Here is a 27,561-nt window from a genome sequence, read left to right as displayed (position 1 = left end):
AAAAGATCCTCAATATGTGACTCCTCTAATGGTTTCTCTAATCGAGATCTCCTGGCTCGTTGTGAAGAGTCCGAACTGGAACACTCTTTGGGTAGCTAGAAGTCTACTAATCTAAGTTCCATCTGAAACAATTCACACACATTCCTTAGCTTTCTATGCTTATAGTTGAGAATAAGATAATGAAATCTGTATATAAGTAACGTTCTTACCGTGATACTGCATAGAAAAGATGCCCAACTGTATATCCTGTAGTTACTTCACACGTTGACAAGGGTATTCACACGCTGTCACAACAGATTTCCGCCAGCCTAGAATGATGGCTACAGCACAATGATACTCGATCAACAATGTATAGCTCCAATTGTCCACCACAGTTAAGCGGGACCTCTAGTAAATATGCAAGTCACTGGTGACTCATATAGCAAATAGTAAAAGCTGCATTACACCCATGCGTCACGAGTCATCCGTGCCTCGTGGTGTAAGGTAGTTATTAAGCATACACCTATGCCATAGAACAACATAGATGCCACCTGTGATTCGCTGTCATACTGTTACGCAAAGTTATCACCATAGCAGCATAGGAATAAAATGTGTATTTCATCCAGCACCACATTTCTGTGCTGTACGAGTCACATGTGACTCGCAAAGCAGGGAACGTGTTAAGGTACAGCCCCAGCAAAATGGACTTTGTGTAAGGGACTTAAAAGTTCTTGTACCTTTGTCTTCCATATTTATACAAGGTGCAATCATAATTTCTCTTCAAACTAGAAAATCATATTCAGGGTTGCTAACAGTGAGGTTTGAACCCACCATCTCCCAAATGCAAGCTGATAGCTACGTGACCCAAACCGCACAGCCATGTTTGATCTTTAAATGGGATAATACACTGCCTGACAAAAAAATGTTAAGCCCCCAGGACTGCTTGAAAATGAATGAAACTACATATGCTGAAAGTCCATGTGCCTTTATTGAACTGATTACAATATGGGATGAAAGAGACAAGGCAGTTACAGGTGGAATGTTGGCGCCTGGTCAGTAGGGCATCGTACCACCTCTCTGGCCGCAATGCATGTCCTTATGCGGTTTGAAATGGTGTCAAACAACCTTTAGATCCTCGCCTGAGGCAAGTTCGTTCACGGTTGTTGCAGCCATCCCTCCAGATCCTGCAGGTTGGTACTGGGATGGAGTCCCCTTCCAATGTCATCCCACACATGTTCAATGATGGAGAGGTCCGGGGATCTTGCTGGCCATGGGAGGTCCTCAACATCCTCTAGGCAGTCCATAGACACACTTGCTGTGTGTGGATGTGCATTATCTTGTTGGAACACTGACACAGGGTGCTGTGCCATAAGGTGTAGGACGTGCGGACGCAGAATGTCTGACGTATCATTGTGCCGTCAAAGTCTGCCGAAGCATTAGTAGAGCTGACCTGAACACATATCTTATGGCTCTCCACACCATGATGCCAGAGATTACGGCTGTGTGTCTTTCCACAATATGGGCAAGATATGCCCTCTGCCCCTGACGCTGCCAAACCCGCACGGTGCTCTGGTGTCAATGGCAACCGACACATGAGGTGGTAGGGCCCTAATCCGGGGGGTGCAAGTCGTCAAGACACTCTGCGGGAACTCACAGGATGTTGTGGAGTCTCCTGTACATGTTCACGGATGGTGGGTGCCGAAGTTATGGGATCCCGCAATTCTTGGCGCACCATAGGGCGGTCTTCCTTCGGGGTGGTGTTCGTTGGTCCACCCAAACCTGCACGACGTGATTGGGTGCCCTCGTGTACCCATTGTGTTCAACATTGGGCCACTGTGACATCTGAATGGCCCACATGTCTGGCAATTGCACGATACGACCAACCAGCCTCATGCAGTCCCACAATATGGCCTCTGTCAAATGCTGTCAGTTGGCAGATAGGCTGTCTTAACGTGTCTGCGAGGCATCGCGGGTGCTTTGTATTGTACGTACATGTACGGAGTGACTGATTCATCGTCACCAAGGCAAAACTTCTGGGCATAAAGAATTGACATTTTGGGGATATGTTTATATTACAGTGTAAGGGCTCACTAAGGGAGGATTTTTGGAAATTCTGTCGCTCAGAGTGTGAATAGAGGGGTGGATTGTTTAAATGAGTATATCTATATCTCGAAAATTTAACAGTTTACAGACATAAAAATTTGTGTTTGGAATCTCCTTTAAAAGTAAAGAAACACATGCTTTTTTTTTTTTTTTTTTTTTTTGGAAAGAGAAGGTGGGGAAGGGGGTGGAAAAGAAGTGAAATAGGGGTTGAAATATTTTTATTATGATACTTATCTATGTATTTAAAAGGCAATGTTCTGACTGATTGTATATCAACGCCCAGGTAAAACTACTCTACATAAATGTTACAGACATGAAAATTGGTATTTGGAATCTTCTTATAAACAAACACCTATTTTTTTGTTTTTGAAAACGGCAAACGGGGGCTGGGAGGCGGGGTGCGGGGGGGGGGGGGGGGAGAAGTGAAATATGGGTTGAAGTATTTTAATTATGATACTATCCGTATATTTACAAGGCAATGTTCTGACTGATTGTGTATCAATGCCCAGGTAAAACTATTCTATATAAATAAATGAAATTTTGGGGATACAGTGCTATTACAATGTAGGCACCCACTAAAGAAGGGTTTCAAAAATTTCCACCTCTAAGGGGGTGAAATAGGGATAAAACTCTGAAAACCAAAATATTCATTACTCTGAAACAGTTTTCTGACAAAATTGAAATATCACTCAGTGATTGCTCCTTTATGAACCAGATGGTAAATAACACAAGTTTAGAAACAAAATTTATTGGGGTTAATATCCAAAAACGAAAACAGCCTATTCATTTCTCTGAAACTGTTGACGTACGAAGTTGAAATTTCACATGACATTTGCTCCTAATGTCTTAAATTTTGAATAAAACATGGTCTTAAAATAATACACCCCTAACGGATTTCTAATGGGGGGATGGATTGGTGTTATAAATATTCATTGTTCTCAAACCGTTTGGCATACGAGTTTGAAATTTCATATGACGGTGGTTCTCTGGATTTTAAGTAAAAAGTGATCTTAAAATAATTCTCCCCTAAAGGGTTTTGACTGGGAGGGAGAGGCCTAAAAGCATAAACATTCATATCTCAGAAACTGACGACATATGAGATTGAAATTTCACATTATGGTTGCCCTTAAATGGAATAGATTTTAAATAAGAAGTGGTGTTAAAACAATTACAACTCTAAGGGGGTTTGACTGGAGGGTGGGGGGAGCTGACGACATAAATATTAATTTCTCTCAAACTTGAAACTTCACATGATGGTTGTCCTATATCTCTCAGATATTAAATAACAGTTGATCTTAAAATAATTCACCACTGAGGTATTTTGACTGTGAGGGTAAGGCCTGAAGACCTAATTATTCATATCTCTGAAACTGTTTTACTTACTAGTTTGATATTTCACAAGATGGCTGCTCCTATGTGTAATAAATTTAAAATAAAAACTGGTTTTAAAACAATACTACCCCAACAGATTTTTACTGCGGGGTGGGTGTGAAGCCCGATGAAAAAAATAAATATTCACTTCTCCGAAATCGCTAAACATAGAATTTTGAATCACATGGTGGTTACTCCTCTGTCTTAGATTTTAAATAAGACATGAAAGCCATCTTCAAACAATGCACCCCTAAGGGGTTTTGACTGGGGGATGGGGGGCGAGGGGGATGTCCGATGACAAACATATTTATTTCTCTGAAACTGTTAAATGTACGAGGTTGAAACTTCACATTGTGGTTGCTTCCTGTATGCCTTACATTTTAACTAAGAAGTGGTCTTGAAATAGTACACTTTCAATGGGTTTTAAATCTGAGTGAGTTCTGATGACATAAATATTCATTTCTCTGAAACAGTTTGACATACGAGGTTAAAATTTCACATAATTGTAGCTCCTATACGTTTTAGAGGGAAGGAAGCGGCCGTAGCCTTAATTAAGGTACAGCCCCAGCATTTGCCTAGTGTGAAAATAGGAAACCACGGAAAACCATCTTTAGGGCTGCCAACAGTGGGATTTGAGCCCACTATCTCCTGGATGCAAAATCACAGCTGTGCGCCCCTAACCGCACGGCCAGCTCGCCCGGTGTTGCGAAGTTGGGGCTGGGGTTGTTCCTCCTAATCATTACAATTCAACAGTTCAGTTGATTGTATTGATCAGGAGGAACAACCACTAATGCTATATTCGTTAAGAAATTACATCATCAATACAGATCACAAAGCTCATAAATTATGATAAGTGGTATGTTTTGAGATACCAATGGAGAGACGGTGTGGATTGACATTACTAGACGAATAAGTTTGTGTGGTGTTTTTAAAAGTAGGAAAGATCACAATATGAAGATAAAATCTGAATTCGAGAGGACAAATTGGTTGAATATTCGTTTATAAAAAGAGGAGTTAGAGATTTTAATAATTTATGTAGGGAGGTGTTCCATAAATTTCCAATTTCTTTGACATTTAAGTAAAGACTAGATAAACAACTCAATAGACAACCATCTTGGCAACTGTCCTAAATGCAAATCAATGGTGATTGATTGTGATTGACCCCATACTTATGTTCAGTATAGGATTAAACATCCTTGGACTATCTAGGAATCGAACCTGGGCTTCTGAGTAGGAGACAAGCACAGTACCTGTACATCATAGGGCTGGCTCTGTCATTATCACTATTTCAAATGTAAAGTTCAACATTTTCATTGTTGCTGACATCTATGACCTCATTTCTGTCTGGCAATACTATTGAGATTTTTGCCTGGTAATCGTTCTGAAAAAGAAATCTTACTCATTTAGGTAAATAGGGTTCAGCCTTGTAATTTGCTTGCTTATGCTAGTGCGTTGCTCGTTTCCATAGATCCTGACAAGATATATTACAGAAAGTTAGTATTAAGTTTTCTCCAAAAGAAGAGATGAAAATTTCAAATGCTTCGGGTCCTAAACCCAAATACTCCCAGTTTCTCAACAATTTGACAACAGTCAGTGCATGAGAGGTTTACAGCGGGGATGACTAGGTTGGATTCATGACCTTCAAAATATGACAGGAAGCGACCATCTTAAAGTGCGCCGAGTGCATACCTGTATCTTATTGTGTGTTCTTATGTCAACAACACACTTCATTAAATATTACCCTGATCCCCTCCATATTTTACTATGAAATGACAGTGGCAGAGCTTGACTATACCATGATACAAGTGTGGCAGTGTGTGTTGTTGACATTAGAACACACAAGGAAATATAGACAGGTTCTCCTACCCACTACGTGATGGTTGCTGTAAGTCATAGTTTCAAGGTCGTGAATCCAACCTGGTCATCCCGAATTTAGTTTAGTTTAGTTTATTGCCTTTCTTTTATGGCGGGGCTCAGGCTATGAAGCCTGCTATTATGCCAAACCATATTATACAACAGCTTTATACAATTTACAGAATAATGTACATAAAATCATCAGACCAATTTTATTGCACAATACTCACCTATTTCATTAGACTATAATGCTTTTATGTGTCACATTATATCATCATATTTTACTCATTTTTCTTTTATCCTTTAAGGAGAAAAGCAGTCTATCATTTGTAGTGTGCCATGCAAGAATTATTTATATAACTTTTGTGATATGTACTTTGCCCACTTGTGATTTTTTAGCTGATGATGACGCAATAAGCATCGAAATCGGTACTAATATAATAAATAATATGTTGTGAACACCCTGTACAACACATTTTGTATTGAAAAGGTTGAACCTTCCTTAATTCTAATTGTGTACCATATCACTAGGTTAGAACCCATTCTACTGTATATTCTTAAGAATATTAGGAATGACTTGGAGATTTGTTTGTCCCCTAGTGGGGAATTTTTAAATTGAAAATAATTGAAAATGTTATGCTAAGTAAGTGAGTTCTTCCTCTTCTTTACTTACAATGTTTCTTACAGGTTGTGTTACGTACGTATGTCATGAGCAAGGGCTCGTCTTCACAGGAGATGCTCTACTCATAAGAGGTTGTGGTCGCACAGACTTCCAGGAAGGGAATTCTGAAACGCTTTATGATTCAGTTCACAGTCAGATCTTCACACTTCCTGACGCATTTCAAGTGTACCCTGCTCATGATTACAAAGGTGAGTTAACATCTCAGGCAGGCCTAGCTTCTGCACTCTAGGCAGTATTTAAATGGGATATCAGACTGAGATTTTGTAGCACTTAATGAAATATTGGATATTTCAGAAGCTGCCTATAAGAGTAAATAAAATTTTCAGGGTGCGTTAGCAATTGTGTCTTGGATGTCCCTGGGTGTGATTAGTAGATACCTGAAGATAATTTGGAAGTTTGTATGTTTTTATTTCAAGCTTTGTGGCTTTCAGAGGGATATACTATTTTTGACATAACTGCCCTTCCCACAAGTTCAGAGATTCAACAATTGTGATATTTTCTGATGAACGGTGGGCAGACATTTGGAGAATGTTTCGAATTTTGAATAACTCTGTATAATCGTCAACTGTTCTATTATCAGTGAAATGCAGGAATTGCATTGAGTTGAGACTGGCCCTGTTTCATAGTTTGTAGAAATATTGGTTGCTCCAGAAATGCATCCCTTCCAAAATAACTTTTCATAGTGGGCTTCTGCACTGTACTCATCAATATATTGAAACCAAGAATCACCTACACTTTGTCACTTACCATGTGTTCCCAGGTCCTAACACATGACTTCAGGTTTCAGACCTTTGATTATAAGCTTTACTCAACAAATTACTTTGTCTCCTCTTCTATGATATTTAAAACCCCCTCATCAAAAAAAAAAAAAAATGCATCTAAAACACCAGCAAAATCCTTTCGTGGTCCCGATTGTCCAGTAAAAATTTTCTGCCCTCCCACCATCCACAATTTGCAACTTACGTCAAGCCCAATGAATGAATGTCACTGTAAGCATTCACATGTTCCATGTCTTCAAGAGGCAAAAATAATCTGGATATAATCTGCATCACTTTCTGCACTATCGGAATCATTAGCACAACTACTTATGTATATCCGTTTATGAAAGAACCAACCTTCTGGTAATACATATCAAATTGTATCAACAGTGAAGCCTCGTTAGTGCATTCCTTTAAAATGTTTTCTCACTTAGCACATCGTAAATTTGAAGTCTCGATTCACATTCTATTAAATGTACAGTAGAACCTTGATTATACGTTCCCAGAAACTACATTTTCCCATATTATTCTTTCAAATTATGTGGTCTCGCGAGCATCCTAATTAAATCATGTTGTAAAAATCCCGTATTATCCGTTCCTCGAAGAATCAATTTCCTGTATCAACCGTCCAGAAATTTCAGTCCCATCAACGCTAAATCCTCGATCGCGCGTTTTTCAAGAAACTGTATCTCACAAAAGGACGGCTACGGTATACTTACGGATCTTGGTGTTAACGTCCCATCATTGCGGTACCGTAATTTGAGGAAGTACTGTATCATACTGGAAAAGTGTTCGCGGTGAACTTACCAAATGGATCATCTCAGCATCGCATTCGGGTGGTATTGTTTAGAGAATCCTCGGAAATCATAAATCAGAGTGTCCACAACAATTGGAAGGAGACAGACCGCATTTCGACAGCTCTACTTGAAGACGGAACGAGTTTTGTCAAATATTCTTTCTTTCAAAACGTCTACATTATGTCCAGGCTATGTTTACTTTTTATTTTAAACTTTTTTCGAGTGTATTGCCAAACAGATTTGTGGTACTTTCCTCGGGGCACTTTATAGTCACTGGGCATTCAGGCAGGAATCAAAACTGCTCCTTCTTAAGTAACACCAATTAGTATTTTAATATTATCGTATACGATTATGTTATCGAGACCAGAACGGATGTTGCACCTTACATACAGAAAGCCGTGGGAGGTTTTGGTCCTAAGACTGGGAATTTCACGTTTTTGTGTAAAAATGTTATAAAAACTGCAGTCGTTTTATTTGCGCACGTTACATATAGAAACTCTGTACAGTGAGCACGCTTTCCATCTGAGCTCAAGGTCGCAAATAACCGTAATTTTGGAAGTGTTAATGATATTTTTTCTCTTTCCAATTTGATTGTGATTAGTGACGGGCAGAATCGAATATAATGCATTCGAGAACTTAAGGATCGATACTTACATTTGAAACCATATTCTCGAGTTCAGCATAACCTTTAAAAGTCGATGTAGGCCTAATCAACACTGACTACAAAAATATTGTAGTCGGTCTTGGCCTAATTTACGTGTTACAAGATTTCCATAAACTGACTATGAACAGTATGTTGTTGGGTATTCAGCCTGAAGGCTGGTTTGATCCTCTACAGCTCCACCAACAGCTGTCATAGATAGCCTAGGTGTCACTGAAGAGGCATACCAGGGAAGTGAGGAGTGAGGTAGTTTCCCGTTGCTTTCCTCACTGAGCCAGAAGTTGCTATTGCATATCAGTCTGCCAAGCCCACTGAAATGCATGCACCAACTGACCCTATGAGCACTATTTTCACATCATTCATAACAGGGACTGGCTGCATAAGGAATGGCATTACTGGCATCGCTCATACCTCGGTCACTTTCATATTGTCAAAGCCAAGGATGAGACCGAGACAGATCAGTGAAAGTAACAAATTTATTCTAGCCCATGCCAGAAGACATAGTTCACTGTGAACACTACATCCTGTCAGCAAAGGCATACGAACAGTATACCAGTGACCAAATTAAAATGAAAGTTTAAAAAAAAAAAAAAGGGATTTTGCCATCATGTTGGGCGCTTTTGTTTATTAGATTAGAGAATTAAAAACTACTTGTGGTAGATTGTTGTTTGGCTTGGCGTTACGGGTATTACATTTCTCGAAGAGTTTGGCTGATCAAAGTTGCTGAACTGAAAGAAGTTTTCAGAGGAAATTGACAAAGTTTTCCTGGTAAAACTGAATGTAAAGTTTCGAGATTTTTAAGTCGCGTACTGGTAATTAATGTTTGAAGACGGCCCTGTGGTCTAACTTGCCTGCCTCTCACCCGGAGGGCCCAGATTAATTCCCAGCCAGGTCAGGCATTTTTACCAGGATATGAGGGCTGATTCCATGTTCACTAATTCTACAATTACCTTTAATTGAGGAACTATTTAATGGTGAGATGGCGACCCCGGTTTAGAGAGCCAGGAATAACTGCCGAGAGGATTCGTCACACTGACCATGCGTCACCTCATAATCTGCAGGCCTTTGGACGGAGCAGCGGTCGCTTGGTAGGCGGAAGGCCCATTGGGGCAGTAGTTTGGTTTGGTTTGGTTTAGAGTGCTTGTAAGATTATAAGGATACATATTTAATTTTTGTGATGTTTAGCCAAATTGTTGATGGTTCATTCGTTCCCGGATTTTCCGTTTTCCCGTGTTGTACCTTTTTTTTCCGTGGTCCCTCCAAAAATGAAAAATCTATTTTCCACTGTATATAAAAATCCCTTGCTTATTGCGTCTAGATTTTTGGTATTGCTGCTTATTGTTATCCCTTGTGAAAGGAACGTGATTTCAAACACAGACAAAAGCCCTCACCACAGGAAGCTAGTAGGGTAAAGTTGCACAAAAACGGCGAAAGGCATTGTATTCCTGTTGCACAAAAACGGCGAAAGGCCTTGTATTCCTGAACTTTACAGTGTAAAGTACACCCATCAGTTTTGCTTGACTAATAGAGATTAATTTTACACAATTTAGAAAAGACCAGTCATATCAGTATAAAAGAGAGAATTACTTTCAAAGTTTCCTCATTGCTTCAAGCACAAACAGAGAACTTTGCATGATAACGTTCTGCTGCTTTCACATCCATGTAAGCGAAAGAGGATGAAACATTTTTTAAAGTCCTATCCAGCATAATGTTGGCTTACCTTGCTTGTTTGAGGGTTGATGGTAGTGTCTCTTTCTTCCTATGGTGGATGCAGGGCAGAGTACAATTCAGCACGCGAACTACTCCCATTACATGTGGGGGAAAGACAAGCGCATGGCACAATACGTCTTACCCAATCACGTAGCATGTATAGTTCCAGAGTGACACTAGTTCTGAAGATGTGTACGACGTCAGTATCATGAGGCGAGTTCACTGACAGGCAAGACAAGAAGATAGCTGGGAAGGTAACTTGCCGGTAGTAGCATTGCAAATGTTACATAGTACAAGGCTGAGTATAAAAACATAAACAAGGCAATGAGTCACATTTAGGCAAGGATTTCTATATGATATTTCAAGTCGGAAGGTCCATTCCTGAGCGGAATAAGTCGAAAAGAATGCCAAGCTAAGTGATCATTTCACAGCATAATAAAGACCGTAATAGCCTACTTGCTTCAAGTAGCATCTTGGATGGGCGTGTGGGGAAGGGTTGCAGAATATCAGCCTATCTTCTCTCTCTGGATTGTTCATAAAAAGCATTAGCACGTAACATGAAGTTGAAGATTCGTCATATGAGTAGCACGTTTTTTTGTTTTTTTTTGTTGTTTTTTTTTGGGTTCTGTCAGTGGCATCGTGTGTTCATGTATTAGTTGCTCCTTACTCGGTTGATACGTTAATCGGGAGCCCACTTACCCTATATTGTGTTGTTAATCAATGTTGTGGAATAAACCGACATGAAGTTGACACCCAAAATGTAAAAATAATTTTCATACCGGTAATATTGCTGTAAAACAAACCCTTCCCTCCACTTCAAGGAATATAATTGTACTCCCATCCTTCAATAGGGCTGCCAACACAGTTGTAGGAATTGTAATTAATATTTTCAACTACACAAGCTGAAGGTACAAATCTAATTTGTAAGCAAGTAGTTGGCTAAAAGCCTCTTTGGTTCATTAAGCATTATAATGGTACACCTGTGATTGACAAGAACAGCGCCATGCGGCTGGTCAGTTAACCACTCCCACTGCTACGGACCACACGGTACTTGCTGCCATCCTTGGAATTTGAGAAGAATTTTGGGAGAAGGCATTTGAAGTGGGTCTGCAGACCACGATCACCAAGAATTGTGCTCATATTTGCCATACCCACACCACTGCCCCTTCAGGCTCTAGCTATCCAATACTCCCAACTTTGTAGTTCCCAATGGGATTGTGATTAGCTGACGTGTTGCATGATTCAAGTGCAAACAGAAAGTAAATTGGCACTTATAACTTTGTAAATAGATTGTCAACGTACTAAAATCTTGTTCTCATCATAGAATATTGTGTAAATTTCAGTCGTTTAGGATTACAGTGTGTTCATATGCTCATGTGGTCCTTAAGATGAGACGTTCCTGGATCTACTTCAGTGTTCAGCTTACTCTTAGGAAAAAAACACAAGCTACAGTGGCATGCAAATTAAGCCAAACAAGATACAGAAAAGTATTCTCATAACAAAAGTCATAAAAACTACTGAAAATCAATTCTACAATTGAATGGTTACCCCGAATAAAGATCTAACCCACGAATAGAACATTATTGGGAAACAAAAAAAGAAAAAAACGTTTATTTTGATTTTGAGTTCAATCTTATCAGTAAATTATTTGTTTTTCAAACTTCTGTGCAATATAAAAACATATGTATGTCACATTTGGGAAAATAATACATGTTTCATAGATGGAAACATAAGAATGCAAAATTTGGTAGAAAAAAGATCTACCTTCAAACAGTGGAAAACTGCTCTGAGGTATAATCACAATATAAATACTACAGTGAAGTGGAAACTACGATATAAATGCAACAATGAAGTGAAAAATACATATTGAGCATTGCTCTAGATTATAAACAAGTTATGTCACTCTCACTCTGTTTCTTTCAGATTCTGATAGAACTTACGGTATTGGAGTGGGTGAACTTGCACATATCCAATAAATCCCTCTTCTTTGCTTTCTTTATAGCAATACCTTTATTATACAGTTGACATAGACCTGTGGGAAGTAGTTGTAGTTGGCAACTTCTTTTGTAGGCTCGAAGTATCTCGTAAGTGAACCAAGGTTGAAGAATATTGTGACTGACTCGAGCTCAAAGTCTATTGGGTTCCTCGTCTGAAAACTGTAACCATTGGTATGAGGTGATCTTAAATTTAGGGTCTCTTTTGAGCATGTCTTCTATGACTGATAAATCAACAAACTCTTCTGCTTCCATGTAGTATGCAGAAAATCCAGGACTCGCATTAACGATGACTTCCACCAACTGTTTAGGGTGATAAACCGTTGCCTTCTTCCTTCTCTCTAGTACTGAAAAATCTCTATCACAGGGAAGAAAGCTGTTTCCAGTGACCAAGAACATTTGGTCAATGGTTGTAAAATATTTCTTCCTAATTAGGTAATGATAAAGAGCTATGCTTTGGCAGTTATTGTTCTGAGCAATGCAACGGTCAGACCAAACTACCAATCTCTTCTTTTCACCCTGTTTTAGTGGTTCAAAATGCAGTTGTATGTACTTGAGAATGCATGATGTAACTTCTAAAGACCCTCTTTTTTCCACTGACTCATTTCATATGAAAAAAAAAAAAAAAAAAAAAAAAAAATAAACAGCTCTATCTGCTCCCATGTCGTGAATGCCCTGATTGAAGGTAGATAACTGTCTTTGATAGAACACCAATGAATGGTGAAGCATAGGGCAAAACAGTACCTGCTGCATATCTGTACATAGTACCACATACTCAGAGTTGTTCTTTGCAATTTCAGTATCCTCATGATGAGCACTGTATGCACGGTCTGCTTTCATATGATGAAGCTTACTCTGTGCACTTATCTTTTTCTGCTGTTCTTCAGTGTAAGCTGCTGGGAGCTTTCCACCTAATCAATGATTTTTTTTTTTACAACTTGCTTTATGTCACACCGACACAGATGGGTCTTATGGCGACGATGGGATAGAAAAGGCCTAGGAGTGAGAAGTAATTGGCTGTGGCCTTAATTAAGGTACAGCCCCAGCATTTGCCTGGTGTGAAAATGGGAAACCACGGAAAACCATCTTCAGGGCTGTCGACAGTGGGGCTTGAACCCACTATCTCCCGGATGCAAGCTCACAGCTGAGCGCCACTAACTGCACAGCCAACTCGCCCGGTAATACTTTCTTTTTGTCTTATTAATATACAGGACTGGTTTCGACCTCCTTTGAGGTCATCTTCAGCTAGTCATATATGTAATAGTTGTGAAATGTGTAAATTAGTTTTGCCCTCAAAATTGACTGTGTGTAATAGTAATGAACGAAAACTAAGAAGAACTTTTAGAAGATTATTTTGTATGGTAAAAAATTTTTTTTTTCTGTATGTGTGTTTTAAGTGGAAGGTGTTGATGATTTTAAGGTTGTTTGTTTTCGACAACTTCATTATGTGTAGATCATTTATTCTGTAGAGGTATTTTCTTTATTACTTTCGGGGCATGGTGTAGTCGCACGTGCCGGTTTTGGTAAGTTTCCAGTTGCATCAGAAAGGAAATTTCTGGAAGCTTACTTACTTACTCCTTGACGCTACGGTCCTTGTAGAACCTTGGTCTGTGCAACAATCTTGTTCCAAAGCTCTCTGTCAATTGACTTGGTCCTCCATCTCCGGACTCCCATGGTACGTAGATTAGCCTCCACCTCTTCTATCCATCGCTTTCTTGCTCTACCTCTACATTGTCTTCCACCTGGATGCCCCTCCAGCACTTTCTTAGGTTCTCCTGTAGTCTCCATTCGATGGACATGTCCTAGCCAACGCACCCTAGCAGTCTTCATCAAAGATACTATATCCTGCTCTTGGTACAGGTCTCTAAGCTCCTGATTAGATCTAATACACCATCCCAGTTCAGTTTAACTGGCCCAAAAATCTTCCTCAATACCCTTCTTTCCCATGTCATTAACCTATATTCTTCTGTTTTATTTAATACCCAGGTCTCAGCTCCATATGTAACCACTGGTCTAATGACAGTCTTATAAATGGTCAACTTAGCTTTCCTGGATATTTGTTTGTTTCTTAATGTTGGAATTAAGGCGGCATAGCATCGATTTCCTGCAGCCAGTCTAGAGCTTATTTCCTTTTTTGTTTCATTTTGTGAAGTAATCAGAGAGCCTAGATATCTAAATTCCTGTACCCCTTCAAAACACTTTTCTCCACACCTAAGTGCATTTGGAGGTTGACTAGATCTGGAACTCACTAGGAACTTAGTTTTGTTGTTATTCACTACCAGTCCAATTTGCTGTGTTCCCCTCTCCAATTCTTATAGGTTTCAAGGTGTGCATTCTTTGTACGAGAAATTATGGCCATATCATCTGCATATGCCAATATTTGAATTAGTCTATGATATATGTTCCTTTCACGATTTGCAGTGATGGTACGCACAGCTGTTTCTAAAGCAATATTGAAGAGGTCAGCAGACATTGGATCTCCTTGCCTCAAACCCACTTTTACATCAAAGGTTCGTGATACTTTCCCTTGTACGCATGCCTTAGATTTACTTCCACTCAAAGCTGTTTTTACCAACCTAATCAGCTTCCCAGGATAACCAAGGGCTTTCATTTCGATGAGTAGTTTTCTTCTTTGCACTGAATCGTACGCTTGTTTAAAATCAACGTACAGTTGATACAGTGGTACGTTATATTCATTGCACCTCTCCAGGATGATCCTCATTGTAAAGATATGATCTATTGTTGAACGGTTTGCAAGAAATCCACACTGATATTCTCCAAGATCCTGCTCTGCTTTGTGTGTTAGATGCTTAGCTATTATTATGGTAAAGATCTTGTACCCTATGCAAAGCAGTGATATCCCTCTGTAATTTTCACATTTCAGTTTATTTCCCTTCTTAAGAATTGGGAACACCAAAGCTGTTTCCCATTCTTCTGGTAATTTCTCTGTTTGCCAGATTTTTATACAATGTTTGTATCAGTACCGTTCCACCATATTTTAGCAACTCAGCTGTTATTCCATCTTCTCCTGGTGACTTATTATTCTTCATCGATAAGAGGACACCTTTTACTTCTTCCAAAGTGGGTGGTTCACTATTGCCTTCTTCAGATTCATCCTCATTAGATTCACTATTTGGCAATTCTAATTCATATTCTTCATTTTGTGTTTTAGCTGGATTCAAAACCTCCTCAGAATATTCTGCCCATCTATCTAATATTTCCTGGGTATTTCCAAGTAGTTGCCCGTCCTTATTTTGTATGCAGCTTACTCTTGGTTGAAATCCACTTTTTCTCTGCTTTACGTTTCTATAAAACTTTCTGCTTCTCTTATGCTCACAATCTTGTTGCATCTCTTTTATCAGATCTTTTTCCATTTCTTTTTTCTACAAAGATTCTTGGCTTCCCATCTGCATTCCACATATGTTTGGTGAGTAGCTCTTGTTGCCCGTTGCATATATATCATCCTTGCTTTATTTCTTTTCTCCAAGGCTAGCTTTACTTCCTCATCATACCAATCTTTCTTTGGCTGTTTCTTTCTTTCTCCTAGTACCTCCTGGTCTGCATTTGTGATGGCTTCTTTAATCATCCACCATGATTCATCCACTGTTACTGCATTTTTGTGGTTTTTCAAACCTTCTTCAACCTGTCTTTCATACTCCTTCCTCCTTGCATCATTAAGTTGTTCTTTGTTAAATCCTTTCCTCCTTTCTGCCTTACCTCTGACTCTTACCGCAAGCTTTTGTTTCATTTTATCTTTCACCAAATAGTGGTCTGAATCTATATCCGCACCTCTATAAGTACGCACATCCTGTACATCTGACGCATGTCTTTTATCAATCGGTATGTGGTCGATTTGATTCTTGGTGTTCCCATCTGGTGCCTCCCAAGTTTCTTTATAAATTCTCTTGTGCTCAAATGTAGTGCTACTGATTACCATATCCTTTGCTGTAGCGAAGTCAATAAGCCGTAACCCATAGTTGTTACTTTCCAGATGTAAACTCTATGCTCCTATTGTGGGTCTAAATTCTTCCTCTTGTCCAACTTTTGCGTTGAAGTCCCCAGTTACTATTTTAATGTCATGTCTAGGTGTCTCATTGTACTGTTTATCTAGTTCTTCATAAAACTTATCCTGTAGTTCATCCTCTTTCTTCCGTAGGTGCATGTAATTGAAGAAACAGCCCCTGATTCTCATGATACAGATTCTTTCATTTACTGCCTTGTAAGACATTAAGGTATGCTTCAGTTGTTTAGATATCATAAAGCCTGTTCCACAGATGTTCTCGCTATTCCCACTATTGATTAAAGTATAATCCTGTAAATCGAACATCTCGATTTCCTGCCATCTAATTTCTTGTAAAGCAGCGATTTCAACATTATACTTTCTTAGTTCCTCTTCTAGTTTTCTGCTTTTCCCTGGCTGGAGTAGGCTTCTCACATTCCAAGTCGCTAATACCAATCCATAACCATTTCCTCGCCTAAGTCATTTTTCAATTTTATCCGTCCGGTTTGTTCTTACTCTTTGCAGCTTCTCAACAGTTTTTCTTTTTAACGGGGTAGAATTGTCAACCCTATGCCCAACCCCTAACCTGGAGGACCAGGGTATCCCTTTTAGCCTGGATCATCACCTTCGACCTGTCCGGCAAGGGAGGCCCTACCAGTAGCTAAGCTACCGCCGGCATAGCTCTCAGGATCTTTTGACCACACAAGCCCCACCACCACGACAAGGTAAAGATACCATCGATGGGGTTTTCTGGAAGCTATGAAAGGTATTTTCTCATCAAATTCTCTGGGCCCTCATTGGCCAAAATAAAACCTCTTCCTGTTGGCGAACATAAGACCTGCGGGTGTGCTAGTTGGTTATTGTTTCAAAACCATGAGAAAAACACTACATTAATACTACAGTGGTGCCAACTATTACGGATTATCTGTAATTATTACAGATTTCACCTCACCATTACAGCATTACGGTCAAAGTTAAAAATATTAAACAAAATATTAAAAATATTACTAAAAAGCGACAGTATCACAAACAAATAATTTTCTACGGGAGGAAAAATGAATCCTTTCGAGCATTACTGCTCAAACTTCGTTTCAGTGCTTGTAAGTTGGCAACGATACTTCGATCGCCACTGCCCTTTGTTACCTGTGAGCGTTGTGAAATTCACTGTCATTGAAGGAGCTTCACTCTGCTCTTCTCTACTTATAAAATCTTAAGTAATGTTGTATTTGCATTATTAAGTGTACTTTACAGAACCACAGAAAGAGTTTTCACTGTTGCTAGGAAAAATCAGAGGGAATTCAAGCCTACATTAAGCACATTGCACTGGAATCGCTTATGGTTCAGAAGTCAAAAAAGCCATCAGAGAGAGATGGATGATTCAAGAAAATCCACTCTGAAAAGCAGCTGTTGGGTGCAAAATAAGCTACAAAGAATGTTTTGTGACAGAACTGTTAATGTGTAAATTTTATGGTGTAATATGAAATACTTTAGAATAGATAGCTCTCGGAAAGGGCAAAGGTTGGGTCATTATCGAGAAGGTAGGAGGATACTTTGGATTTGACTCGAAAATTTTCTGAGGGTTGATAACCCACTTCAAAGGTTGGCATCTCTGATACTACAATGCCAATATTAATATCATATGACATTCTTTATTAGATTTAGTGTTGTTTTATAATTATATGTTACGTTAACATTATATTCTATGACCAGCTGCAGATGACCTCAAAGGAGGTCGAAACCGGTGCTGTATATTAATAAAATAAAAATAAAATATTGATTAGGAGGAAAGCTCCCATCTTTGTAATTGTGTATATTAAACATCAATACGGATATGAAACTAATAGATTATATCTCTGTATGTGCTACGTGAACAATTGACATCAGGATTGATTTCTTTAAAAAGATCATACAGCTTTTCTACACAAAGTTCTGAACGTAAATAAAGCCCCTGTGAGACAGGCCTAGAGTAATGACTCTCTTGAGCAGGTATAGAATTAATATGATCTCTTTCAAGTTGCTTAACATTATAGGCCACCGCATGGGGACAATTAAAATGCTTCCCCCTCTTATCAGAAATATCAAGGTTTTTTTAAATTTTCATCTGAAGTGTTTACACTCCACAAGAAGAAATTTGGAATGCATCAAGTAGCATTTTCCTACATACGTTGTATGTTTTGCCATCCACACAACGTTTGTACTTAAACGTTGCTTGTCTTCTTGATACGTCTTTCTCAACTTCTCTGCATTTTACACCCTCTGAAGGTTATACACCCTACTAAAAACCTGGACTGTTCATCATATGTTAGTTGGTAGAAGTTTTGAAACAACAGCTTCTTCATATCTGGCAAAACCTCTCCACATTGATATTGGCAGTGGCATACATTAACCTAAAAATAATATTTTTAAATTACTTTGATGTCTCAAATCATTATTCCTGTGCACTGAATACAACTTGAATTAAATACGGTTTACTGAAATACATCACTTTACATTGCTTATGGTTATGAACATAGATACAACTTTGTAAACCACTTTCAGTACACTTTAAGGTTAGATCACTGTTCCACTCACCAGTTGTGATGAACATTTTCCTGGAACGAAACGTCCTTTCCTGTTCTTGCCCCCAGCATTCCTCAATGATTTATTTCTATTATCCTTCCATTCAGATATGTTAATTCTACGTTTCCGACCTTTGTTTAATTGTTTTTCAGCACTGCTGCTAAGAACTTGCTTGTGTTGATCTGCCATTTTCTTACAGATAGATCGCTATTAGTGATGTCCGACTCGTTGGCTGAATGGTTAGCGTACTGGCCTTCGGTTCAGAGGGTCCTGGGTTCGATTCCCGGCCGGGTCGGGGATTTTAATCGTCTCTGATTAATTCTTCTAGCCCGGGGACTGGGTGTTTGTGTTTGTCCCAACACTTTCCTCTTCATATTCACACAACACACTACACTACCAACCACCACAGAAACACGCAATAGTGATTACATCCCTTCATACAGGGTTGGCGTCAGGAAGGGCATCCGGCCGTAAAACAGGGCCAAATCCACATGTGCGACACAGTTCGCACCCGCGACCCCACAGGTGTGGGATAAGCGGTAGAAAAATAAGAAGAAGAAGATCACTATTAGTGATGGGTCGTTCATGAACGAACTGACTCTTTTGAACGACTCATTGGAGAGAGCTAGCTCAGAGCTAGCTCTCTGAATGAGAGTCTGCTCTTGTAAGAGCTAGCTCCCTCCTTGCTCCTTGAGAGCTAGTCGTTCAAGTACGAGTCGACTCTTGTAAGAGCTAGCTCCCTCCTTGCTCCTTGAGAGCTAGTCGTTCAAGTACGAGTCGACTCTTGTATGAGCTAGCTCCCTCCTTGCTCCCTGAGAGCTAGCACGAGCCGACTCTTTTATCAACTGCGACTCCAAGAAAGAGCTAGCTCGTCACATCGACTCTCGTTCATTTCTAGCCAATACCATGCCTCAGATAATCACGTGACATACAGAAGCCGCTTTCTTTTTTATAGGCTGCCCAGTCTAGCCTCTTCCCGCATTCAGTCAGTGCCCTGCGTGCAGTGGTTGTGATCTGTCTGCTAGGTACGTTTTTGTGCCATAGTTCTGGCAACTTGCAACCTAACGAAACAATGAAATGAAATAAACAACATGTTATTGAGCAATACTTACCTGTTCACTTCCTGTATGCACTCATAATCTATGAAGGATGTAGGGCCTAGTATAGATCCAAGTAGGTTAGGAGCAAATAAAAGACACGAAGTTCGGGTTAACTAACTGCAACTAAGCATGAACAAACAGTCACTATCCAGAATACTGAATATACCACTCGGCAAATAGAAACGGCGTAGTTTTATTCTGTCTGAAATAATTAAGAAATACCGGTACTCTGACAAATCCGCACCTGTTTCTTAAATGCGGTCGTAGTTATGAATTAACATACTGCCAAAATCTTTCAGTTTTACGGTACAGTGGATAAAATAATATATCGTAGTTTTAAATCGAATTAAGGCAAATAGAAAATAACACTAGTTTTGTATTTAAAATATAGGCTAAATAACTCATACCAAAGCGTACACCGCAGTACATTTTCAAATAATTATTTATTAATGTATAAGGAGTCCGATTCCTTAGCTGGATGTTCAGCAATGAGGCCTTCGCTGCAGAGGGTCCCGGATTCGATTCTCGGCCAAGTCGGGAATTTAATTCTTCTGGCTCGGAAACTGGGTGTTTGTGTTTGTCCCAACACTTTCCTCTTCATATTCAGACAACACAACACACCACAATACCAACCACCATAGAAACACGCAATATTGATTACATCCCTCCGCATAAGGTTAGCGTCAGGAAGGACATCCGGCCATAAAACAGGGCCAGCCGGGCTGAGTGACTCAAACGGTTGAGGCGCTGGCCTACTGACACCAACTTGGCATGTTCGATCCTGGCTCAGTCCGGTGGTATTTGAAGGTGCGCAAATACATCAGCCTCGTGTCGGTAAATTTACTGTCACGTAAAAGAACCCCTGCGGGGCTAAATTCCGGCACCTCGGCGTCTCCGAAAACCGTAAATGTAGTTGGTGGGACGTAAAGCCAATAACATTATTATTTATTATAAAACAGGGACAAATCCACATTTGCTGAACAGTTCGCACCCGCGAAACCCCACGTGTGGGGGGAAAAGTGGTCGAAGAAGAAGTAGGTAGTGTAAGGAATGCCAATATATCGAACATATACGTCTCATGCGGTTTAATCGTTCTTAAAAAAAAAAAGAAATAGAAGAGAGTGTGACCGTACTGTACACGAAAAAAAAAAAAGGCAAAATGCTATGCATACTGTAGTATACTTGGTTGTATGTACATTTGTGCTGATAGCAGTTTCCATTATTTTCGTTAAAGATCGCGTTTAATCAGTTATATTTCTTACGCTGCATTAATGAATGAAAAAATCTGTTGTTCCAACGCGGAGAGTCAAGTGAGAAACTTTCTGTAGCTCCAGTCGAAAGAGGATATTCTGATGACATCTTTTGAGTGAAATGTAAACTACGTGAACAGGAATAGAGGTTCTTCTTATGCTTTTCTAGATTGCCGGGGTCGAACGGAAGTATTGCCAATATCTCGAACATACGTCCCATACGGTGCATTCAATCTTGAAAGACATCACTTTAAGGAGAATGGAACTTAGGCAAAGTAATATTAGATGTCATCAATCAACACTATATTTGTTATACATTTCTTCGTTACTGTGTATAAAACTTTATCATTGGATTAATTGCGAATGTTGCCAGCAGTGTACGTTCGTTTTATTCCAAGAGTAGCGTGCCAGACTCGACATTGTTCTGCCATCTGTTGTGTAAAAGGTGAACTATCTCGCGCTATGTCGCTCCTTCAAATAAAAACGGGAGTCATGATTAATCTAGAAAATGTAAAATCACACTATTTTGGGCTTGTATGAATAAGTAACTCATGGCTTAGTATATACTATAGTAACTTGCATCCCATTACATTTTTAAACAATTATTTATTAACGTGTAAGTATTGCCAATATCATGAACATATGTCTCGTGACGGTGCATTCAGTCTTGAAAAGCATCATTTTAAGAAGAAAGGAACATAGACAAAGTAATATTAGATGTTATCCATTAATACTGTATATTTGTTAAACATTTCTTCGTTACTGTATATAAAGCTTTATCGTTAGATTATTTGCCAATGTTGCCAGGAGTGCATATATTACTGGTTCATTTGTTTTATTTCAAGAGTAGCTTTCTAAACTGGTCATTGTGCTGCCATCCGTTGTGGAAAAGATAAACTATTTGCGCTATATCGTTCGTTCCCGGAAGTCATACAGAGCGACCGGAAGTCATGAAGAGCGACCGGAAGTCATAAAGAGCCGTCTGCCCTAAACCGGATGAACGAATGAACGAAAGAACCTGGAGCGGAGAGCGGCCTCTGACTTCCTGGCTCGCTCCTACCTTCCCGCTCCCAAGAGTCGACTCTTTTGAACGACTCTCAGTTAGGAGCGGGAGCGAATGAGCTAGCTCCCTCAAAAGAGCTAGTTCGACCCATCACTATTCGCTGGGATGCCAACATTGAAAATTAAATAACTCTGCTTTCAAAGACATTAAAGTTGTTTTACGTTCATGAAACCGTGAGTGCATTCAGATAGATCATGATTCCACAGAAAGCTCAACTTTGATTTTTTGTGGGTTAGATCATTATTCGGGGTAACCATTCAATTACAAAATCATTCCGTAATACTTTGTGACTACTTTTGTTCATCAAAACAACATGGCATGGATTCCACCAATTTTTCGCAAATACTCTTAATCTCTTAATCTTGAAACCACACCTTGATAAGCGATCAGATCATGTTCGCTTTCATTGAACTATCCAGTTTCACTAATAAAATTTTCGACAGTGTCTCTATAAGAATTTTATATTGCAGCGTTTCAAATTGGACCATAATTTTAACTCATTTCATGCATCATCATAGATGCCAGTGTTTTAGGTTGTTTTTAGGTATGTGTATATAATTGTTCAATTTGCATCTGGGGCTGATGATGGCACATTACAGGTGCTGAAACTAGTACCCTCATGACATGTGATTGACTCACAACAAAACATTATTTTATTGAAAAGGTGGACTTTTCAAAAACTTTTATTCTAATGCTATCCCGTTTCACCATTGCCTTCTATCAAATAGCCTATAAATTTTTGATGCGTTTGATAGCAGGTGAGTTGCCAGGTCAAGGGAACACTTCAATGATCTTGCCTTCAGAGAATTTGTTGGCCTTTTTGGATGTGTGGCATGGTGCAAGCTTTTTGGATGTGTAGCATGGTGCAAGATCTTACTGAAAAACACTTTCTCCATCTGGAGTGAGTTTTTATAACTCAGCACTGTCCTCCTTCAAAGGATTTCTGTGTGCTGGTCACTGTTCATCATACCCTGGTTTTTTAAATTTTAATTATTTTACAAATTGCTTTACGTCGCACTGACACAGATAGGTCTTACGGAGACGATGGTATAGGAAAGGGCTAGGAGGGGGTAGGAAGTCACTGTGGCCTTAATTAAGGTACAGCCTGGTGTGAAAATGAGGAACCACAAAAACCATCTTCAGAACTTGGGTTGTTCGCTGTTCATTATCTTATAAGTACAATCCTTTGGAAGGATGGTGATAAAAATCTTGTGTGTGTTTGTCATAGACTGTCTATACTTCATTGGTCTGCTAAGTTTAAATTTTCCTTGTTATTGTTCCTAGGTCAGACGGTATCTACTGTTGGAGAGGAGAAGAAATATAACCCTCGTTTGTGTAAACAACTGAATGAGTTTGTAAAGATTATGGAAAACCTGAATTTACCCTATCCCAAAATGATCGGTAAGTTACAAAAACATCTTACTAAATATCTAATCTGATGTTACTTTGAAAGAGCATCTCCTCTTAATTGTATGGTGGTGTAAAATTCACTCGCTAAAAGGCAGAATTTGATGTTCAGTGGAACCCTAGTTATACGTAGAGCAGATTTGACATACAACTAAGAATCGCGTACAAATCAGGTTTAGAGGTTATGTCATGTTATTAAAATAATTTTCTCAATTTTGAGGGATAAGATTAAAGACAGGTTATTTCATAGATATAAATTAAAAGTGTAATTTGTACTTATGATTCTTTTGATACATCAGGTTTGCAACATTATTATATTATGTATTATATTTGCCTTTATTTGTAGTGGCGAAGTTAGGACTTATGGTCCTCTTAACCACACTTCATTAACAATGTACATCTGAGAGCAATATTCATAATCTTATCTTAAAACTACCATTACAAACTAGAAACAAAGTATGAAACAAAATAACATAAACTCTATAAATATTCTTAGTCATGTCTTAAAACTATCGTTACAAATTAAAAGTTGAATGACACAAAATACCATAAGCACAGTAAACGTACATTCATACACACATTCACTCTACCAGATGCATTCAGCCTGGCGGCACACATCGAGGAGATGCTCACAGCAAGACAACTTGAAGGAATTTAAGGAATTTATGGCTCGAATGTTGTGGGGGAAAGAATTCCATATTCTAGCTCCATTTGCAACAAAGGAACGGCTAAATGCTGCTGACCTGCTGAGAGGGATAGCAAGTGTACTGCCGGAGCGTGTGTTATGCTGGTGGAAAGAGGATAGGAAATTGAGTTGTGAAGATAAGTAGTATGGGATATTCTCTTTTAATACCCGAAAGATTAATACTGCCTCGTGGAGGTTTCTATATTGTTCAAATTTTAGAAGGGAAACTTGTCGATAATAAGGGGTAACATGAACATCATACCGTAAGGAAAAGATAAATCTAATACATGAGTTAATAGCACGTTGTAATCGGTTTAGCTGTTCTCTCGTGGCATCAATTAGTACTACGTCAAAGTAGGAAAATATAGGGAGGATAAGAGTATTTATAAGCCTAATTCTCATGTGTAGTGGCAGCATATTTTGATGATATTTTAGTGGGTGAAGGGACGCGTACACTTTTCTACAGATATTTGTAATGTGCTCTCCCCAGTTAAGATTCTCGTTTATAATTACACCAAGCTTTCTTACGGAGTTTTCGTACGGAATCATTTTACCAGATAAAGTTAGTGGAGGAATGTTTTTGTTTTTTGCCGCACTGATTTGTTTCGTCTGCCCAACAATAATAGCTTTAGATTTTGATGGATTAATTAAAATACAGTTTTCATGAGCGTATGCACAGATATTATTTAAGTCAGAGTTCATATAACCTATTGCTTGATTGATGTCTGAAATTTTGGAATGATAATAGATCTGTAGATCGTCAGCATACAAGTGGTATTTACAGTGTCTTAGCCATGTCGATATATCGTTAATATAGATAACAAAGAGAAGTGGTCCAAGTACAGAGCCTTGTGGTTCTCCTGAATATTTCATTACCCATTCGGATGACCTATTCTGAAGAATTACGCGTTGTTTTCGTTCCATAAGATATGTGAGAAAGAATTCTAGAGCTGTCTGTCCAAGGTGAAGCGATTTCAATTTAGCAACCAGTACGTCTATATTTACTGTGTCAAAAGCGCTGCTAAAATCAAGAAGTGCAAGTAACGTCACCTGCCTTTCGTCCATAGCACGTCTCATGTCGTCTGTAACTTTCAGCAGGGCAGAGGCCGTACTGTGTCCCTTTTTGAAACCCGATTGTAAAGGGTCAAGTAGTTTGTATTTATTTAAATAGTCAGTTAATTGCACGTGTACTATGCGTTCAAGAGGCTTGGAGAAAGATGAAAGTATGCAAACAGGTCGATAATCTGTTATAAGTACAGGTGAGGAAGTTTTGGGAACAGGATTTATAATGGAATTTTTCCACATTTTTGGAAAGAGGCCACTTGTGAGGCACGTGTTGTATATATGAGTAATGGCGGGAAGAATAATGTCAATGATGTGTTGTATTATGAGTATGGGTATTTCATCAGGTCCTACAGCAGATGATGTGATTGATAATGCCTCGCGTTTCACGTCAGTCTCTGTGACTTCGCGAAATTCAAAGTATGGCCTATTTGGTGGTGGCTGGTTCAGAAGAGATTTTGTAGTGTGTGATATTGTGTGTATTTCTGGTTTAATTTTTATTTCAGAAAAATGAGCATTCAATCTCTCCAGAGAGATGTCTGGATTACATGGCCGGGGCAAAGCTTTCTCAATTCCAATGGAACAAAGTTGTTTCCACGTGTTTGACACATTTAAATTTCCAGCCAGGTGATTGTAAAAAGAAAATTTCTTATTTCGAATTCTATTCCGAAGTGTCCGATACTGTTCAAGCGCACTGGAAGAGTGTGTGCGTCTGTAGAGCCGGTGTAACGCGTCACGGTGAGACATCATTTGTTTAATGTCATCAGTCAGCCACGGAGAAGGAGGTCGGGAGACTTTGGCCGTACGCTTAAGTGCATGTTTATCAAGGAGACCAAGTATAAGTGAACTTAAAGTTTCTACTTTCTTATCGATACTGTTTATATTTTTTACGTCTTCCCAAGGATTATTCAAGGCGTCAGCTCTCAGATGATCTAAGTTTATATGTTTATTGTCCCTGAATGTGATGTATCTGGACTTATACTTCGGTACTTTGAGCGAGTAAGACAAGTATATTAAGTTATGTGCCGATATGCTAGGGGTAGGAATTTGTCCATGTGACACTATTTTCTGTGGGTTGTTAGTGACCATTAAGTCAATTAGTGTATGTGAAGATGACGTATGATTTGTCGGTTTTAGTGGAAGTATTGTCATGTCACACGTCTGGAAAATACTTAAGAGTTGCTTTGTATCTCCAGCCTGTTCCAGTAAATTAGTATTGAAGTCTCCTAATATTAAAATATGTTCATAAGCAGGTGATAGTCTCTGCAGGATGTCTTCAATGTCTGAGAGGTGACCTACCCGTGGTGGCCGATAAACAACTCCTATTAGGGCTTTAACTGTTGTCACAGTGATCTCGGCAAAAATGAACTCGGGTCTCGGGTCGGCACAGTGGGCAGATGTGCATACGATTTTACATTTAATATCATCTCTACAGTACAAGGCTACTCCTCCACCTCTTTTATCTATTCGGTCATGCCTGTAAATATTATAGCCCGTTATGTGTACCGTACTACTAGGGATAGTTGCGCGTAACCAGCTCTCACTGATACAAGCTACGTGTACATTACTGTTTTCAAGGAGAGCTGTTAGCTCATCATGGTGAGCAGGTAGGGATTGAGAATTTAAATGAATGCAATTCAATGAACGTGCGTTGGCCTGAAATACTTTCACTAATGAACTCTGGGAGCGGGGTGTCTCCGTTCTCGGATAGGAGAGGTTAGGGGTAGAGAGACAGTCAAGTCCATAGCTGGAAGTGGTTATAACAGTACTCATCACACAAAGCAGAATACCAAGAAGAATACATGCTTCTTACCTGCGTATTTCCTCTGATATCGCGCCGGCTTTTCATGCACTCAATCACATTCACACTCAATATTAAAACACTATAATACAAACTTAAACTAATCCACATTGTCGTTACTTCACACTGTTTCACCCCCTAGCTGCTTGAATAACATTGTTAAGGTCAGCTCGTGTTGTCACTTGAATTTTCTTCCCGTCAGAGCTTAGAATAATGATACGTCCATCCTTAGTCCATACAGATTTCTGACCGAAGTGGTCACGCGCGGCGTTTAGTATGTCCTTTCTCGTTGCTGTTAGCGATTCTGTTATCAGCATACCCGATCCCTTCAGCGATATCTTTGATCAACATTGTTAATTTTGAACCCAGTTTTTTAAAATTTGTCTATTATAGTTTTTCTTTTACTAATGACTGTGCAAAGGGAGGTATAAGAAATTCCTAAGTCTCCAGCTATTTCAGTTTTAGTTTAATGTGGATTATTGTCCACTTCTATAAATTTTACTTTCTCACACAGCGTATTTATTTTCTCTTTCCGTTCTCCAGGGCCGATTGACAGTAACATACATTATAGACATGATATGGGCTTTTGCCGTGTCAAGAAAACAAGGTGAAACTCTTTATGTTTCACAGGGACCTATACTCCGTGTCTTCAGAAGAAACTCTCAACTGTTCACGAGGAAGTCTTCTACAATAATGAGGGTTTGAATTTAAGAATGCTTAGTGTT

At 39.2% G+C, this 27,561-nt stretch overlaps 1 protein-coding gene across 1 annotated transcript in view; it reads left to right on the top strand.

Moving 5' to 3' along the window:
* Nucleotides 1-27,561, top strand: part of LOC136883062 (persulfide dioxygenase ETHE1, mitochondrial) — a 98,111-nt gene that overhangs the window by 57,401 nt on the left and 13,149 nt on the right. The window contains exons 4-5 of the mRNA XM_067155210.2: nucleotides 5,995-6,177; nucleotides 23,166-23,282. Of these exons, the coding sequence (XP_067011311.2) occupies nucleotides 5,995-6,177; nucleotides 23,166-23,282 (300 nt within the window). The remainder of the gene's footprint in view (nucleotides 1-5,994; nucleotides 6,178-23,165; nucleotides 23,283-27,561) is intronic.

Source organism: Anabrus simplex, chromosome 11 (genome assembly GCF_040414725.1).
Source record: "Anabrus simplex isolate iqAnaSimp1 chromosome 11, ASM4041472v1, whole genome shotgun sequence".
Taxonomy (NCBI): Eukaryota; Metazoa; Arthropoda; class Insecta; order Orthoptera; family Tettigoniidae; genus Anabrus; species Anabrus simplex.
Note: the sequence above shows the minus strand (reverse complement) of the source record. Positions and strands in the feature narration are given on the sequence as shown.